Source organism: Stenella coeruleoalba (genome assembly GCF_951394435.1).
Source record: "Stenella coeruleoalba genome assembly, chromosome: 1".
Classification (NCBI taxonomy): domain Eukaryota; kingdom Metazoa; phylum Chordata; class Mammalia; order Artiodactyla; family Delphinidae; genus Stenella; species Stenella coeruleoalba.
Genome location: NC_137169.1, coordinates 178072959 through 178089314, shown reverse-complemented (window position 1 = coordinate 178089314; position 16356 = coordinate 178072959). Strand labels below are relative to the sequence as shown.

The window sequence follows — 16356 nt, the reverse complement described above, 5'->3', positions numbered from 1 at the left end:
ATAATTTTGACAAATGTTAACTAAAAACTAAAAGCATAGGTTATATTGATGTTAGCTGATTAATCCTTAATCACATTAAATAGCTAATATTTAAGTGTTAAACATGTTAAAGCATTCTGGCCTATAAAAATTCAGTATTAGCATCTACTAATATTTAGATCATCTAAATAGTGCTGAGAAGTGATATCCTGCACTCTCATCCACTCATACAAATCTAGAGAAGCCAAACAATTATTATTATTTTTTTTTTTTTTTTTTTGGCTGCGTTGGGTCTTCGCTGCGTGCGGTCTTTCTCTAGTTGCGGTGAGCGGGGGCTACTCTTCGTTGCGGTGCGCAGGCTTCTCATTGCGGAGGCTTCTCTTGCTGCGGAGCACAGGCTCTAGGCACACGGGCTTCAGTAGTCGTGGCTCGTGGGCTCTAGAGTGCAGGTTCAGTAGTTGCGGCACATGGGCTTAGTTGCTCCGCGGCATGTGGGATCTTCCCAGACCAGGGATCGAACCCGTGTCTCCTGCATTGGCAGGTGGATTCTTAACCACTGCGCCACCAGGGAAGCCCCAAACGATTATTTTATTTAAATATACTTTAAAGAGCATTTAAGGAGGCAAAATACTTCTTTTCCAATTCATAAACAGCAAAACAGTGACTTTCTGCATAAATGATAGCACGTGAATGTAGCACAGAGAACTCTTCGTTTTATATGTATTGGAAAATCAGGTGTTAGAGAAATAGAATTCTTAAACGGAGAACTGTCATCAATTTTTATTGTTTCCCTTTGTTTTTAATAATTTTAGGAAATTCATACAAATTTCAAGCTGGCAGTAGGATGAATGCAATGCTGTGGTTTAAGCACTTGAGTGCAGCCTGCCAAAGTAACAAACAACAGGTAAGCATCTCTCTTAACCCTCAAAATAGTCCATAAATTGCGAATATATTTAAAAGAGTTCCAAAGAGAAGTAAGTGGACTCATTTTTGGAGTGAAGTAGGGAAACTGTTCATATTCTATTTCTTGTTGACCACAGTCAGCAAGACATGAAGTCCACATTTTAGAGAGGAGATGGGTAATAAACAAGCGAACAAATAACAAAATTTCAAGTCGTAAAAACCGTATGAACAAAATAGAATTACATGATACGGAGTGATGGGAGTAGAGACAGACTTTAAATAAATAAGAGTGAACAGCAAAGATCTCCCTAAGGAGATGACAATGACATGAATGACAGGAAGGAAGGGCCATGTGAAGATAAGGGGGAACAAAGTTCTGGTGGAGGGAAGAGTAAGTGCACAAAGACCCTGAAGATGGAACAAGCTTCAGGTGTTCAAAACAGGGAACTGTAGCCCTTGTTGGGAGAATGTAGTGGGAGGCAAGGAGACTCTAGAGAGGTAAAAATATGATGGCACCTTAACAAAAATTATTCTGATTTGTCTTTACTTGTTCTATTGACAATTTTATGCGGGTTCCTGTGCTTGCAGTGAAACCCAAAACTATGTGGACTTTTTGTTTGTTTTTATTTTTACTGAAACAAAGATGGTCTAACTCAAAGGCTTTCAGCTACAAAGGGGAATGAATCCATAGTGGTGTTTTCCCCAAACCCGGTTGCAGATTTAAAGTTGAACCATGAATTGGTAGGGCAGACATAAATAAACATAGACTTTTTTAGGCCAGTTTTCAGTTGAATATATTTGAAAATTTTATTGTCTTAAGGTACTGAAATACAGAAGTATATGGTAAGTGTTATCAATAGCTAATTTTGAATAATATAATACATTATACAAGTTTATAAAGGTTATAAACGTATTTTCCACTGTGTGCTATCAGGACCCAAGTTATTATCCCTTTTTTGATAAAGGAAGAAACTAAGGCTCGGAAATCCTAAATGACCTACACAGGGTCAAACAAGTAAAAAATCGTGGACCTGAGATGACACAAACTCTGTCTTCATCCTATAGATTCATTCTTCTTAAATATTGTTGGAATGGGCCTTGTTCTCTTACAATTTTTATTTCAAAAATATATGAAAGACTAATAGCAATATTTGGTACCATTCTTAACAATGTCCCTTAAGGACATGAAATACCATAGAGCAAAAATTACTTTCTTGCCCCTGTCAAGTTAGTGTCTGGGACAGAATGAAGGAAACAAACCTTCTTTTGCCTAAACCAAGTTTTTCAGGATTCAGCTCCATGCCGTACATTTTCTTTAAATGTAGCTTAAAGTACTGTATCATTTCTTTTCAATCTCAAGTTTCAAGATTAATCTAGACAGGGTATGCGTACCAGCATAGAGGTTCAATTTCTTTTTATTATATTAGTGGACTTTGCTACTGAATAAGCCAACCAGATGTGTATAAATGGGGTTTTTTTAATTTGTTTGTTCCTATACTTGGAAGAATCAGAGAAGTAGCAAATTTATAAATAGAAGCTGTGAAATTTGAAAACTTTTAGTAGAAGACTCTAACTCAGGTACAACACCTTAAACCATAGTCAGGCAACTTAGGAGGAAATGAAAGTGTTACTTTATTAAAATATTGGTTTTCTTAGAACCAGACCCTGAGAATTTATACTTTAATTTAAGCACTCTTGGATTTGTACTGTTGTATTTATAGTTCAGTTATGATTATATTGTCAAATAATTTTTCATTCAGAAGCTGACACACATAAGAGATTAATCTTTTTTTTTTTTTTAGTATCCCAGGTTTTCAGAAAAAGGTTGCTAAAGTGTGGGAACTGTTAAGCTCTTTTAAAGGACAGAGTAATGACCACTGATGCATGAATTTCTCTACCAGCACAACTTTGGAAAACTGGTAGTAAAAGTTAAGAGCATTTTTTTTTAGCATGGTGAAGCCCTCTTTAGTCCTTGACTAGAGGGTTCATTAATTTTTAAAAACAAAATATATTCATATTTCTAAGAATTATTGTTGAATTTCAGACTTAAAAGAAATCAAATTAAATTTGATCCAGTCTATAAGCAGCAAACTGTTATATAACCTATAGATTTTTCAGAGTCACAAAGTTTCAGGTAAGAGTTTATCTAGCAATGAGTTTTATTCTTTTATACTCATTTTCATGATGATTTCACAAAGAAATTCTTAGTAATGTTTGTTATAAAATTATCTGTGCTGCATTTTAAAATTTGCATGTAGGAATTCATTGTAATACATATAATGAAAAAATAAATGATGACAAGCATTTTGTGTGGAATCTCACACTACTACGGCCATACTTACTCTTTCCTCATTCATTTATTCACTCAGCAAACATCTCCTGAGCTCCCCTGTGTTAGACAAGAAAGATACTGTCTCTGCCCTTTTTCCCACCCGGATTTCAATTTATTGGAAAAAGTATTAACTCATCTCAGTGACTTCCTCTCAAAAATGTTCTAGTGTATTTTATTCATTATTCATAAACAATTACAGTACCTTCTATCAAATTCCTTTTTTAAAAAGATATTTAGGTCAGAAAGATTTTAATATTTGGGCTTACTTAGAATGACAAGGAAATATAAGAAATAGTACTTTGAAAAACACCTTTTAAATACTGTCAGTTTGTAATGCTTATATTTTTTAGGTTCCTACAAACTTGATGACTTTTGAGTAAAAGCCTGATAAAAAACAAGGTGAACTGTTATCTTAAGTGAAAGCAAGGACCTGATGAAAGAGCGCCAGCTATAAACCAATCCTGTGCCAGGAAGAGCCCAGAGGTTCCATCTCAGCCTCTGGAGTTCTGAACCAAAAAAGCACTAATTTCAGGGAATGAAGTGAGATATTCCCAGAGAACAAATTGGAGTTGCAAAACAAACTGCCATGGACCATGCTTCTTATCTCTGAACTGACCTGTGGAAACCACTGCCTTAAAAGAATGAAAGGAAAACCAACATGAAACACCAAATAGTGTGTGTGAATCTTCTGGCGGTGCTGTGCTTGGAATAGATCGTAGCTAATTTGCATTTCTTTTAACTTTGTACTAATTTTGGAGGGGAGAATCGCCTTTTTTTAGATACACTTTAAAAAGAAAAACATATTTCTTATGGGTTACATTAGGAGCTGGGTTTAAAGTGAGGTGTAAAGCTACTCCAGCTTAGTAGGGTTCTACCAGCAGCCTAGCGGAAAGGTTTGCTTGAGCTTCCATTAGTCTGCAGCCTCACTCGCTTTTTCACAACAAGAGTGTAGGAATTAGAAATGTTAATAATGTGAGTTGTTGGAGTTTGTTTGGGATTTGGGGGGGGTTGTTTTGGATGAGGGGAGATTTTTAAAAACACTAAACTTCTGAAATTTAGTACTGTTTGGGGTACATTATTTCCTGCAGGAGGTATAAAGGCTGAGTGTTCATATGCCAGACACTTTTTTCAAGTGGGCTCCAGAAAACATGGTTGTTTTTAGCTGGGTTTAAAGCTTGGCCTTCTATATGAGTTCATTGTTGGACCACAGATCTGCTTAGTAGAGAACTGTAATCCCTACCTAAACTTTTCTAAGAAGATTTTACAATAACTACATTTTTCAAGTGAATTGGATTACCCCTTCTATCACTCACAGGTGATTTTTATCATCAAGGGTGATGTATTGATATTTTATCAGGATAGTTTCCTTTACAGTGTTTCATGTGCACAATGCCAGTTATTTTTTTTGTTATTCATTTTCATTATTTTTGATCAATATGAGATTCAGGATCACATTTGTTTAAAAGAGAGTCGACGTATGTACGTATGCGTGTATGTATTTTATTATAAGGCATACAAAATAATTTTCAAAGGGAAAAAGGTGAAAGACTGAGATGCTGGGAATTTTAAGTATCAAAACTTTCCTTCCTACTTAAGCTTCCTTTATTACAAACATTTTTCTCAAAACTTACTATAGGTCCTTACAATGAAACCATATTTTGTCAGTAGTTGATCAAGCAGTTTTGTGAGAGTTCTTTAATGCAATAATGCATTTAACTTTTGAAATAAATGTTAAGTTACAAAAAATGTTTGCAGGTGAAATGCCTTAGAGTTTTAACAAAAAACTGGCACTTGAAAAAAGGCTGTGTGTTGGATGTTACAAACTCATGAGGCATCATGGATTTTGGCTGTGGCCCAGAGTAAGAAGTGCTTTTTGACTGGTAACTTCTGATAGACTTCTATTACTTTGGGCCTCACATAAAATTTTTCAGATTGTATTCTTGGAGAATTTTATGCTTTTTTTTAATCATAAGTATTTCATCCTTGAATCCATGAAACTTAAATAGAAAATATTGCTTATTAGAATAATTAGCTAAAAAAATCTCTCCATTGGAAAGTAGAAGAGCTTTCCCTGAGTGCTTAGTTTTTAAATTTAGTGTTCTGTTTGGAAAGGATATTAAGAGTTCAAATATCTTTCTCATATAGCACAGTTAGTAATACCATTACTTCTGGTTTTGTGAAAAGTGACATGAGCTGGAAGAGGGCAAAATGTGGCCTATGCTAGTGATTTTATCTCCCAGCATAGCCCACACTGGGCGCTGAGAAGAGGCCCTCTGCATAACCAGCATAGCAGTATTACTCTGTAGACCTTGCACATCGGACTTTTGTTTTAATTTTCTTGTTTATTTCTCTTCAGAAATAAGTGTTTTTAACAGTGTATGTGCTTTTTAAAAAACACTGTGGATGAAAACCCTGTGGATTTTTTATTATGTTTTCTGTTTGTCATAAATAAGCTAAAGTAGATAAGTTTCTGTGGAGATATGCACCTGGAAGTCAGAGCCTGACAGCCCACAGTTTTGCCAAAGAGAGAGCTCCACTGGAAGATGTGTTTGATATTTTCAGCGCTAAACATGAGGCTGCTTGTGCAGCGTGAGAACAGTGTTCAGGTTTGGTGACTAAGTCCATATATAGATTTGTGGCCTCTGACTGACTGAAACTGAACCGTGCAGCGGACGTCACCATTATTTTTGTCTTCAAATTTGTCCATTCAAAAGATTGCTCATTGCTTTTTAAGGTGAATTTAGCATTTGAAGCAAAGATCAGTGAAGGAAGTGAATTAAAATAGTGTAGGTGAATTTTTTATCTGTAATTCACCAAATGAGACCTAATAATAATTCAAGGAAAAATAAATGTTACCAAAATATATTAAATATTTAGGCAGTGTATTAGTGGGAAGGTGAAATTTTTCTCCTCTTGTAAGGCCTACCCTTAATAAATTTGTAAAGTAGCGACTCAAAAGCTTGAAATTTCCACCAATATTAAGCTCATTTGTTTCTCTCCAAGTCAAGAAGACCTCATTGGAAATTCCATTATAATTTAAGCTACTTTTTGGTAAACATAATGATTGGTATATTATCCAGCCTGGTGTAATAGTATAATACCACCCAAAATACAGTTTGAGGCACATCTTATTTAACTGTTTGTTTGAACATGGAAGCTTATTTTTCATGCAGAAGTAACATAACAGTTTTTAAAATACAACTATAAAAATAACTGCTGACCTCGAAGAGCACTGTTTTTGGTCTCATGCTCCCTCTTTGTTTGAGTTCTGCTTATTTTTTTCAGAGGCTTTATTTTTACTGTACCTCCAAACTGTAAGAATTAAAAGAACCAATCAAACACACCTTCCTATTACATTTTCTTCACTGTGTAGATATTATTTGCGTAAACATTGCAAAAAGGGATCCAAGCAATTTGAGTTTGAGTATTTTTTACTCCCCAGGCATGTACTTCAATGACAAATGTTTTCCTGTGTGGAAAATGCCATATGACTATTGCACTACTTTCTGTATGGACTGTCTTGGTATTGTGTCTTTTTGTATGTCAAGAACTAGGGTGTTTGTAGCTGCAAAGTTTCTGTAAGTGGCTTTATTCCTCTTCTAGAAGATTTATAAAGGAGCCCAAGGTGCACTGTTATAGAAGGAAAAAATGTTTACGGTCTCTAGTGTATACACCTTATGTATTAGTTGAAACCAGGGCCCTCCAAGAGCAGCCCGGCCTATTGCTCTCTTAGGATTACTAGAATTTACCTGGCCAAATGATTTGAGCGGAAGTCTTTTTTCTTTTTTCTTTTTTCTTTTTTAAGGTTAAATCTGTAAGTTAAATATGCCTTTACTACTGAAGACAAAACTATAGGACATCATATTAATTAGAAATCGACAATAATAGTAGATTTAATCCATTAACTTTTTAGAAGAATGTATCCACTATTGATTTCCTTCCTGTTTTTTTGAGGCACATTCCTTTACAACGAGTTTTTAAACCACCATATTATCTTCTTCTGCAAACAAGGGGTACCAGCGTTGCTTAACAGAAGATAATCATCAATTTTAAAAAATTCTCTGCTTCAAAGGCTTTTGAAATAATTGGATCCCTTTTTGAAAATGAAGATGAATTTTTACTGTGTCCCCGTGGAACAGTAGTACAGCTGTTGCATGAATAAGTGATACAAAGCAAGTGGTGAGGTTTGTCTGACTTCTTCAGTGATCTTTTAGGGTTTGCTTTTATTTTCTCTCTCTCTCTCTCTCTCTCTCTCTCTCTCTCTCTCTTCTTTTATATTTCTTTCAAACATAGTAAATTTATAATTTTACAGCCAGAGTAGTATTCTGTTTTTTTCTAACAAACATTGTTATTTAATCACATTGGTGATAATTATTTTCTGTGTGAAGTCAACCTTTTCAAAATGATTTAAGTATTTCTGGTTTTGCTTCCTTAAAAATGGCTTGTGTCTAAAGTAATTACTTTTCTCTTGTTAGAGGATTCCAATGAAAGACATCTGTGCATGCAAACTTTTAAGCTTTTGGAAAGCAATTTCATTACACTGGTATCTCAAGTATGTAGTGTGGGGAAGATTTGGTCAGTGCCTTATCAATTTGAAGACCAACTTTAGGGCATCGAGTATGACAATAATCACTTGCCCTGTTACTCCTCTTATTTCAGGAGTGTGTGCTATCCCTCTCTCCACCAGCTTACTCTTTCTCACAGCAGGTCTAAGAAAATGTGTGCAGATCACTCTAGGTAATTGTTGCATTCCACCTTGGCTTTGAGTCTTTTCAGACAAGCTCCGTCCCTGCTCCTCTCCTTCCAGGGTAGAAGATTAAAATTAAACCCACCAAATCAGCCTTTAGATGAGCACTCCTGAGAACAACTTTGAAGAGCATCCATCCAGCTGAGTTTATTTTTATTTTGTGTTGTTGAAATTGTTGTTTTGAACATAGATTTAATTATGTCCTTTCAGAAAATCCTTAAAAGAATGCAGTACAGCCAGAAAGATCTGTTTGGGTTTTGTTAAAGCTACTGAAATCCCGAAATGAGAGTCCCTTTTCCCAGAAGTGAGATTTAGTTCAGTACATTCTTGTATTTAAATAAGACTCAGACCAAACAAGCAGTCACTTAACCTACCAGTTATTGTTTACTTGAAAATACTATGTCAGGAAAGTGAAAACAGCTCCAAAATATAAATTAAAGAGAAGTTAAGAGAGTAAGCCAATTCTCAGTAAAAGCAAAGCCTGGAAACATTTTGCTTCTCCGAGATTATTGCAAGATCTGGAGCTACTCTTGTTCAACTGAGTCAAGATGCTATTTTCACATTTTTTAAAGGGCTAGTATGTTCTAGAATAGGCAAGTAAATTTAGTGTTTAAAGCCAAATGAAGGGTTAACTCGTCCTTAGGGGTTGTTAGTAGAAATTAAAGTTTGATTCTAGTCATTTGGACTGCAAAGTGGTGATGGGATTAAAGGAATACATAATTAGAATGTTTGGGGATTGAACTTTTTTTCAAAATAGACAAGTAGAAAATTTCATACTTAGCTGTGCTTTAGATATGAGGTAACAAATATTAATTTTCCCATGAAGATACCACTTATTAGAACTATTCACAGATATAGTCCAGTAATTATTGACTTACTAGGTCTGACAGAGTAGCTGATAATAAGTCACCAGACACTCAAAAGAGTTTCTATACCTTGATTATTGACAAATCCATTGTTTTACAGCCGACTGAAGTATGTTATGTGCGGGGAGGGGGTGGGGAACTCGTTCACAGTGTAATCTAAAGGAGATAAAAGCATCTGTGGGGATGAATATCCAATGATGATAATATACAGGAAAACACAAGCCATTTTTATTCTCCTTCATCCCGGTTAACTTGAGGTACAAAGATGAAGTACTCATTTGCACTATGACCTCCTGGAGTGACGTGCAGCTTGGTTCCTCTCTCACTTTTTGTTTCTGTTTAATATGCAAATGTGAGTGTGAGATCTTCAGTGTGTTTGCATAATCTAACTTAAAATGAATTTAAGTACAGTTTTCTGAAATATTTCTATTGGAATAAATTACTTAAAAATATAGATTGTGTGGGGATAATTTGTTTCCATATTTACATTTTTATCATTAACTTTTAAATAAATGCTCTAAGTTGATTTTTTTCCTCTTTCTAAAATAGTTGACAAGGATTTTGTTGGTATGGGGAAGCTTCTATCTGGGTAAACTTCAGTTGCTCTTCTTTATCCCAGAACAAGGATGTGCCCTGGCATGCTGACAGATGGGGCCTTGGGGAAGAGAGGTCAAGGGTATAATATTTCCAACCGTATCTCCCCACTCCAAGTATGTGATATAATATGACCAGTCCCCATAGAGGCCCTCTTTGCTAGTACTGTATTTCATAGATTCCAAAAAATGACACTTTCACTTCTCACCATTTCTGAAAATAGAATCCGTCTTCCAGCCTAGGGAGCCTTAAATTGGAAGAAGTACAGAAATACATGTGTTGAGTCTCCTATAAGTCATCGGCTGGGGTGTTTGCTCTGCTCTAAGAATTCCACATGAGCTTGCCTCTTAAGCAGCTTGCGAAACCTCCAGACAGGACTGAATGCCCAGTGTTTGGGTAAACCATAACCCAATTTTCAACTGTTTTCTCACCTTTCTGATGTCTTTGAAATTTTTCCCTGTCCCTGCACTAGAACCAAAAGAGAGTGACAACTCTCTGATGGGGTCAGCCTGTCTTTACCTCACACAGCACCCCGTTCTCCATGTATGCATGCTAAGTTTCTGGGTTCCCTTTTCTGTTTCATTAGTTGTTTGTCCCTGAGCCAGTACCATATTGTCTTCATTACTGTGTTAGCTGTGTAAGTCTTGATATCTGGTGAGATAATTGCATTGTTCTTCAAATTTGCCTTAGCTCTTCTTGACTCTTTCATCCTCTCTATGAATTTTAGAATCAGTGTGTCAAGTTCAGTGAAAATACTGTTGGTACTTTTATTGGAAGTGCTTTCAATTTATAGATTAATTTGAGAGTTAACAGTTTGAAAGATTTACTCATCTCATTTATGAACATGAAATGTCTCTCCATTTATTTAGAGTTTTTAGTGTCTGTTAATGTTTTACAATTTTCTCCCTACTGTTTTCATACATCTTTTATTAGTTTATTCCTAGGTAAACTAGTTTTTGTTTCTGCTGAATTACTAGTGTGTATGAATGCTATTGATTTTTTTTAATATTTATTTATTATCTGGTTTCTTGGGGTCTTAGTTGCAGCATGTGAGCTCCCTAGTTGCGGCTCACCAGCTCCCTAGTTGCGGCACGCAGGCTCCTTAGTTGTGGCATGCGAACTCTTAGTTGCGGCATGTATGTGAGATCTAGTTCCCTGGCCAGAGATGGAACCCACGCCCCCCCTGCATTGGGAGCGCAGAGTCTTATCCACTGCACCACCAGGGAAGTCCCAATGCTATGGATTTTTTTTTTAATTTATATTTTATTTTTGGCTGCACTGGGTCTTTGTTGCTGCATGCAGACTTTTCTCTAGTTGAGGCGAGCAGGGGCTACTCTTTGTAGTAGTGCGCGGACTTCTCATTGCGGTGGCCTCTCATGTTGCGGAGCACGGGCTCTAGGCGTGTGGACTTCAGTAGTTGGGGCTCGCAGGCTCTAGAGCTCAGGCTCAGTAGTTATGGCGCACGGGCTTAGTTGCTCTGCAGCATGTGGGATCTTCCCAGACCAGGGCTCTAACCCATGTCCCCTGCATTGGCAGGTGGATTCCTAACCACTGCACCACCAGGGAAGCCCATGCTGTTGATTTTTATGTCAATACTTAACATCTGGCAACTTTATTGAAATCCCTTATCTAGTTCCAGTGGTTTGTCCAGTATGATTCCATTACCATATTGGCTGCAAATAAGGTGATAAGATTGGGAGAAAATATTTGGAGTTTATAAAACAAAGGATTCATATCAAGAATATACACGGATTTTTTTTTCTCTGTAATAAGAAAATTTATTCAATAGAGCAGTGTGCTAAAGGATATGAATAAACAGTTTATAGAAGGAAGCCTATGTGGCTGATCTATGGAAAGATGCTCAACCTCACTAATAGAGAAATTCAAAGTAAAATCACGGAAGAGCTGTCACATTATATTCATCAAACTGGTGAGGCCATGCCAAAGAGCATCTGGGCAGTATTAGGGAAATTGTGTATGTATACAGAGCATAAGAATTAAGAATTCCAGCACTGGATCACTTACTAGTTGCATGATCTTGAGCAGATGACTTAACCTTCTTTCTCAAGTTCCTCATCTATAAAATGTACACAATGCAAAGGACACCTCATAGAGTTGTGAGACTCACCTTAGCTCATGTCTCTAAAGCCCCAAGAGCAGGACCAGCATTAGGAAGAGCTGTCAGTGTTATAGGGAGAGTTGTTGTCACTGTTGCTCCGTAGCCTGCCATTTCTGCTCATGGAGTCAGTTATAGGGAGTGGGATTAGAGGTGAAGGGGAAAGTTTAAGTAAAACAAGGGAGAGGTCTTTGCATAGTGAAGTCATAGTGAACCAAGGAGCATCTTCTTGTAAACCAGTAAGCCAACTGAAGAAGTAAGCCAGGTATATTCATTATAGACAGACTGGCAGGTAGAGAAAAACATGAAGAAAAGCCACCTAAAAAGAGCCCTCATGGGCTTCCCTAGTGGCGCAGTGGTTGAGAGTCCGCCCGCTGATGCAGGGGACACGGGTTTGCGCCCCGGTCCGGGAAGATCCCACATGCCGCGGAGTGGCTGGGCCCGTGAGCCATGGCCGCTGGGCCTGCGCGTCCGGAGCCTGTGCTCCACAACGGGAGAGGCCACAACAGTGAGAGACCTGTGTACCGCAAAAAAAAAAAAAAAAAAAAGAGCCCTCATGTATTATTGTTGATTATTAAGAACAGTATTGCAACCACCTGGTGCTTGTTTAAAACGATGACTTCTGAACACCACCCCAAATTGCCTAAATCAGAATATGAGGACAGTGCCTGGTACCCACTAAAACTGGAATTCAATTTGGGCTGATTTGACCACAGCCCAGTCTCAGGTAAAAGTAACGATTATTCAGTTTGCTTTGTTATTGCGTGTCAAAACCAAGTTGTTCATACAGTTTAGGTTTGGAAACTGTTAGCATCTATACTAAGCTATTGCAGAAGAGAGACAAGTTGCTGTTTTTATTGCCAGATACTATTCTGAGATTTTAACGTGAAAACAGGAAACTTTTCCAATAGGCGTGGAAGGAAAACCTGGAGATTCACTGTGTCTTACATCTTAAGCAATTAACAGTAAGTACAATCAACCAGTGGACCTCTACTGACCACTAAGTTCTACAGTAACCATGTTTTATGACCTTTTGCAATCTCAATAATGTTTTAACAAATCTTAACCACACAAATACAGGATCAGAATTTCTGTGTTGAAAGAGATTAAATGACTGTACTTTGGGTCGTGGTCACATATCTCCCTGGATCTTTGGGATAGACAGCCTACAGAAAAGTCCATAGTATGGCCTGATGCAATTTGAATTGAGACCTTTGATTCTAGCCTAACTTGCTATGACATAGCTAATTATGTTCTATGTCTCATTCCAAATCAAGATAATTCATGCACTTGGGTGACAAATTTTATGTGATTCCTTAGTTTTACTAAATTAAACCTAATTCCCCTCTCAAAGGAAGACTTATTTCTCGTTTCATGCTTTTCGTTCTTTAAGAAGAGGCTTGTATTCAGTTTTCCTATTGGTTAAAATCGTCCATGGATGCCCTTTGTTCTTTGAGCTTACTGCCAGCAGGAAGGCCTTCTGCACTAAAGGAACTTTCACAGGGGCTCATCCTATGTGTAATGGTGACTTGACACTCTTTTGCAGCTCAAGCTCAAGTTCCCTCTATCGAACTCAGAGAAGGGAAAAGGACAGTGAAGGGAACATATCAAATGATGAAAGTGTCTCATAGAGAGCTGTGTGTTTTGAAGCAGTAAAGAGAACTTTTCATGTAATACCCCCAGCAGTTTAGAAACTATCAATATATACTTGTTCCCAAAGGAGATAATAAGCTTTTCAGCCTAATTTAAATTGTGGGAGTGGGGTTATCTTTAACAGTGTCTAATGCAAACCATCTCTCTTCTTTCTACTTCTGATTTCACAGTTTAACCTCTCATGTTAGACTTTTTCCCCCCTACGTTTTTTGTCAATGTGTCTCACTTTTGGATATCAACTTAATCATTTACAGTATGATTGTCTCCCTTCCTATTTGTTTAGATCAGTGGTTCTCAACCTTGGCTGCAACTCAGAATCATCCAGGGAACTTTTAAAAATCCCAAAGCCTGGGCTACACACCAGACCAATTATATAAGTAAGCATGGGGGCGGGGAGGCAGTAAGCCCCTCAGGTGACATGAATGTGCAGCCAGGGTTAAAAACCAATGTTTAGACTGTTGGTCTCTGAACATTACAGAGGCTTTAGGACTGTGGCTTTCAAACATCAGAAGGCATCAGAATCCCATGGAGGGCTTGTCAAGACTTAGATTGCTGGGTCCCACCCCACAGAGTTTCTGATTCAGCAGGTCTGGAGTGGGACCTGAAAACGTTCATTTCTAACAAGGTCCCAGATGAGGTTGATGCTGCTGGCTTGCAGGCCATAGTCCGAGAACCACTGGGAATGAGAAATCGGATTAGAAAGGGGAGATTGGAGGATCCATCCTCACAGCACACTAAGCTGTGCATGTGCAGCTCCATCCCTGTGAATGCGATGGATGGCATGCCAAGGGGAGAATAAGCATATGCGCCAGGTGGTGGGAGGGCACGAAAGGAGGAGACGGCGCCCCAGAACTCTGAGGAGGCTTGGGATGGGAGGCCGAGCTTGTGGCTGGGCCGCAGCAAGGTCCCCAGCAGCTGTGGAGCGGCTGAGGAAGCCTTCACCCTCATTTGATCTCTGGCCCACCTCCCATCCTCCCTGCAGCTCAGTGTTGACCTCTGCAAAACTGGAGCAATAACAATGTTTTGACTGCTTGCAACAATGTATTTACTCACGAAGCAGTTATTTCAGAACATCCCCGTGATCCTCTTTTCCTCCCTCTAACAACAACGAAATATCTTGAAGCAACAGGAAAGTGGTTCTGTTAAAAGCCTTTGGCAAGGTCATTTGCCCCAATGCGCCATAGTCCCAACCACTCCCCATTAGTCTTTTGACCGATTTTCTCCACTGGAACAGAGGGTCCCATTTTATGACCGAGAAATAAGCTGGCCTGGAAGCAAAGCTGTCCCAAAGAGCAGAGAGGAAGATGGAAAGAACCGAGATCCTCAGTGATTTCCTTGTGCTGCTGAATTAACCCAACCCTGGGAGAGTCCAACTTCCGGACTTCTTACATATAATAATAATAATCTCTTTTATTTTTAAGAGAAGAAAAAAAGGAAGAAAGAAGATACAAGGGAAATAGAGAAAGGAGAAAGGGAGGGAAGAGAGGAAAAAAAAGATGGGATGGAGAAAAGAAAAAACGAGGAAGATGGGAAAAAGGCAAGCCACCTTTAAGACTTCTGTGTGCTGGTAAGGAATGATGGAGCTGCAAAAAGAATACTTTAATAGATTTCTTGCAAGATTTTTGTTTGTGCCCCCATAATTCATTAATTTTTAAAAGTAACAGCCAGGAGGTATTAACAGTCTCAAAATAAGGGAGAGGAACATTTGTTCCTTATGTGGATCCTTTTTGTTTGTTTTGTTTTGATTAAAGGGGAGGAAGTGCGCCTCCACGGGCCAGAAAGGTGGTGTAGAGACTGGACGCAGGGGCAGGCGGCGGAGCCCTGGTCAGCCAGTGCCCTCGCTCATGGCTGGAGCGCCCTGAGCCGCCTCTGCCCGCAGCCCTGTCAGCCGCAGTTCTGCTCGAGGGGGAACGTTCTGTTCCTCCACTTGGGTAAACGGGACGCAGGCCCCTGCTGGTTCTTGAATCAACGGGGAGGCCAGCTGAGCAGCTGCCTCCTCACAGGGTCAGTCAGTGTTGGCAGGCCCTCTGCTCCCTCGGGGCCCTAGTCTCCCTTTGTCAACAACACCAGCTTCTTCAGAGATGCTGAATTCTCCTAAACTCTTAGAGCCAGATTGTTTCCCTCGTTGCTTTTGTTTTGATGTGTCTTAAAATAATTAAGCTTTTACTGGCAAGTATTTCCCTTCTCCCGTATGGCTAAGGAGGCGTCTCACACATCACACCAGGGCAAGGTGTGCTACTATGGTATCTGGTAAACAGTTGCTAAAACAAAGGCAAAAGTCCTGCTCAAATCAAGTTCTCTTTTGTACTGTTCTTCCATCTGCCCTGAGCTATGTAATTGCTGTCCAAAAATGTAACCCACTGCACCTCTGAGGAGTTTAAGAAAAGCAGCTTCTGGTACCTTTCTGGTACCTCTGCCAGGGACTTCCTGGCAACATTTGAATTATCCATTTGCTAGTTAGCAAGTTGGTCTAGGAAGAAGTCTCTTCTTTTACTCTTGGAAAGTATATACTTGGGAATGTCCAGTAAAAACTAGTATGTGCTGGATGCCTGCTCTCTGCCAGATTCTGGGGAATGGGAGGCTGTCTCTGACCGAGGGCTCTCACAGTCGGGGTGGGAACAGGAGGGCTGAGGAGAGTCACTCAGGAGTGACCAAGTGCCTGACGAGTGATCACCTGCGTGAGCCCGGCAGGGTCTCTCACCCAGCAGTTGAGGTCAGAACAGACAGATGGCTGGGTGGGGGCAGCTCCCTCCCCATCACCCAGTCCCTGTACCTGGACCCCAAAGCCAATCTAGGCAAAGGTGACTAAGCCGCTGGTCTCCTGTCCAGCCCACTCGAGTCCTGCCCTATGTCTCCTCACTGTGTCCCTACAGACACCACTCCACGTTCCCAATGTGTTTCATGGAAACTTAGCAATTTGATTCATCCCATAATCCCATAAGTGAGTAATCTTACTCACTTTATATGCAATATCTCAGTATTCCTTATAACAACCCTATGAGGAAGGGATACTTCTTCCCAAATAACAACAGGAAAAGTCAGAAAGGTTGAGGAATTTGCCTACGTCGTCACCCAGCAAGGGATGGAGCCAGGATTCAAACTCTGATTGGTCTGATTCTCAACCTGGTGGACTTTGGCTTTCAGAGCTGTAACTAGCGGATTTTGG

General features: G+C 39.1%; 1 protein-coding gene across 3 annotated transcripts in view; it reads left to right on the top strand.

The window, feature by feature from the left end:
- The window catches only part of RALGPS2 (Ral GEF with PH domain and SH3 binding motif 2), a 163904-nt gene extending 154307 nt beyond the window's left edge, over positions 1–9597 (top strand). For all 3 annotated transcript variants that reach the window (XM_079929852.1, XM_079929854.1, XM_079929853.1), the window contains 2 exons: positions 792–883; positions 3565–9597. In XM_079929852.1, coding sequence (XP_079785978.1) covers positions 792–883; positions 3565–3594 — 122 coding nt within the window. In that variant the 3' untranslated portion in view covers positions 3595–9597. The remainder of the gene's footprint in view (positions 1–791; positions 884–3564) is intronic.
- The last annotated feature ends 6759 nt before the right edge of the window (positions 9598–16356 follow it).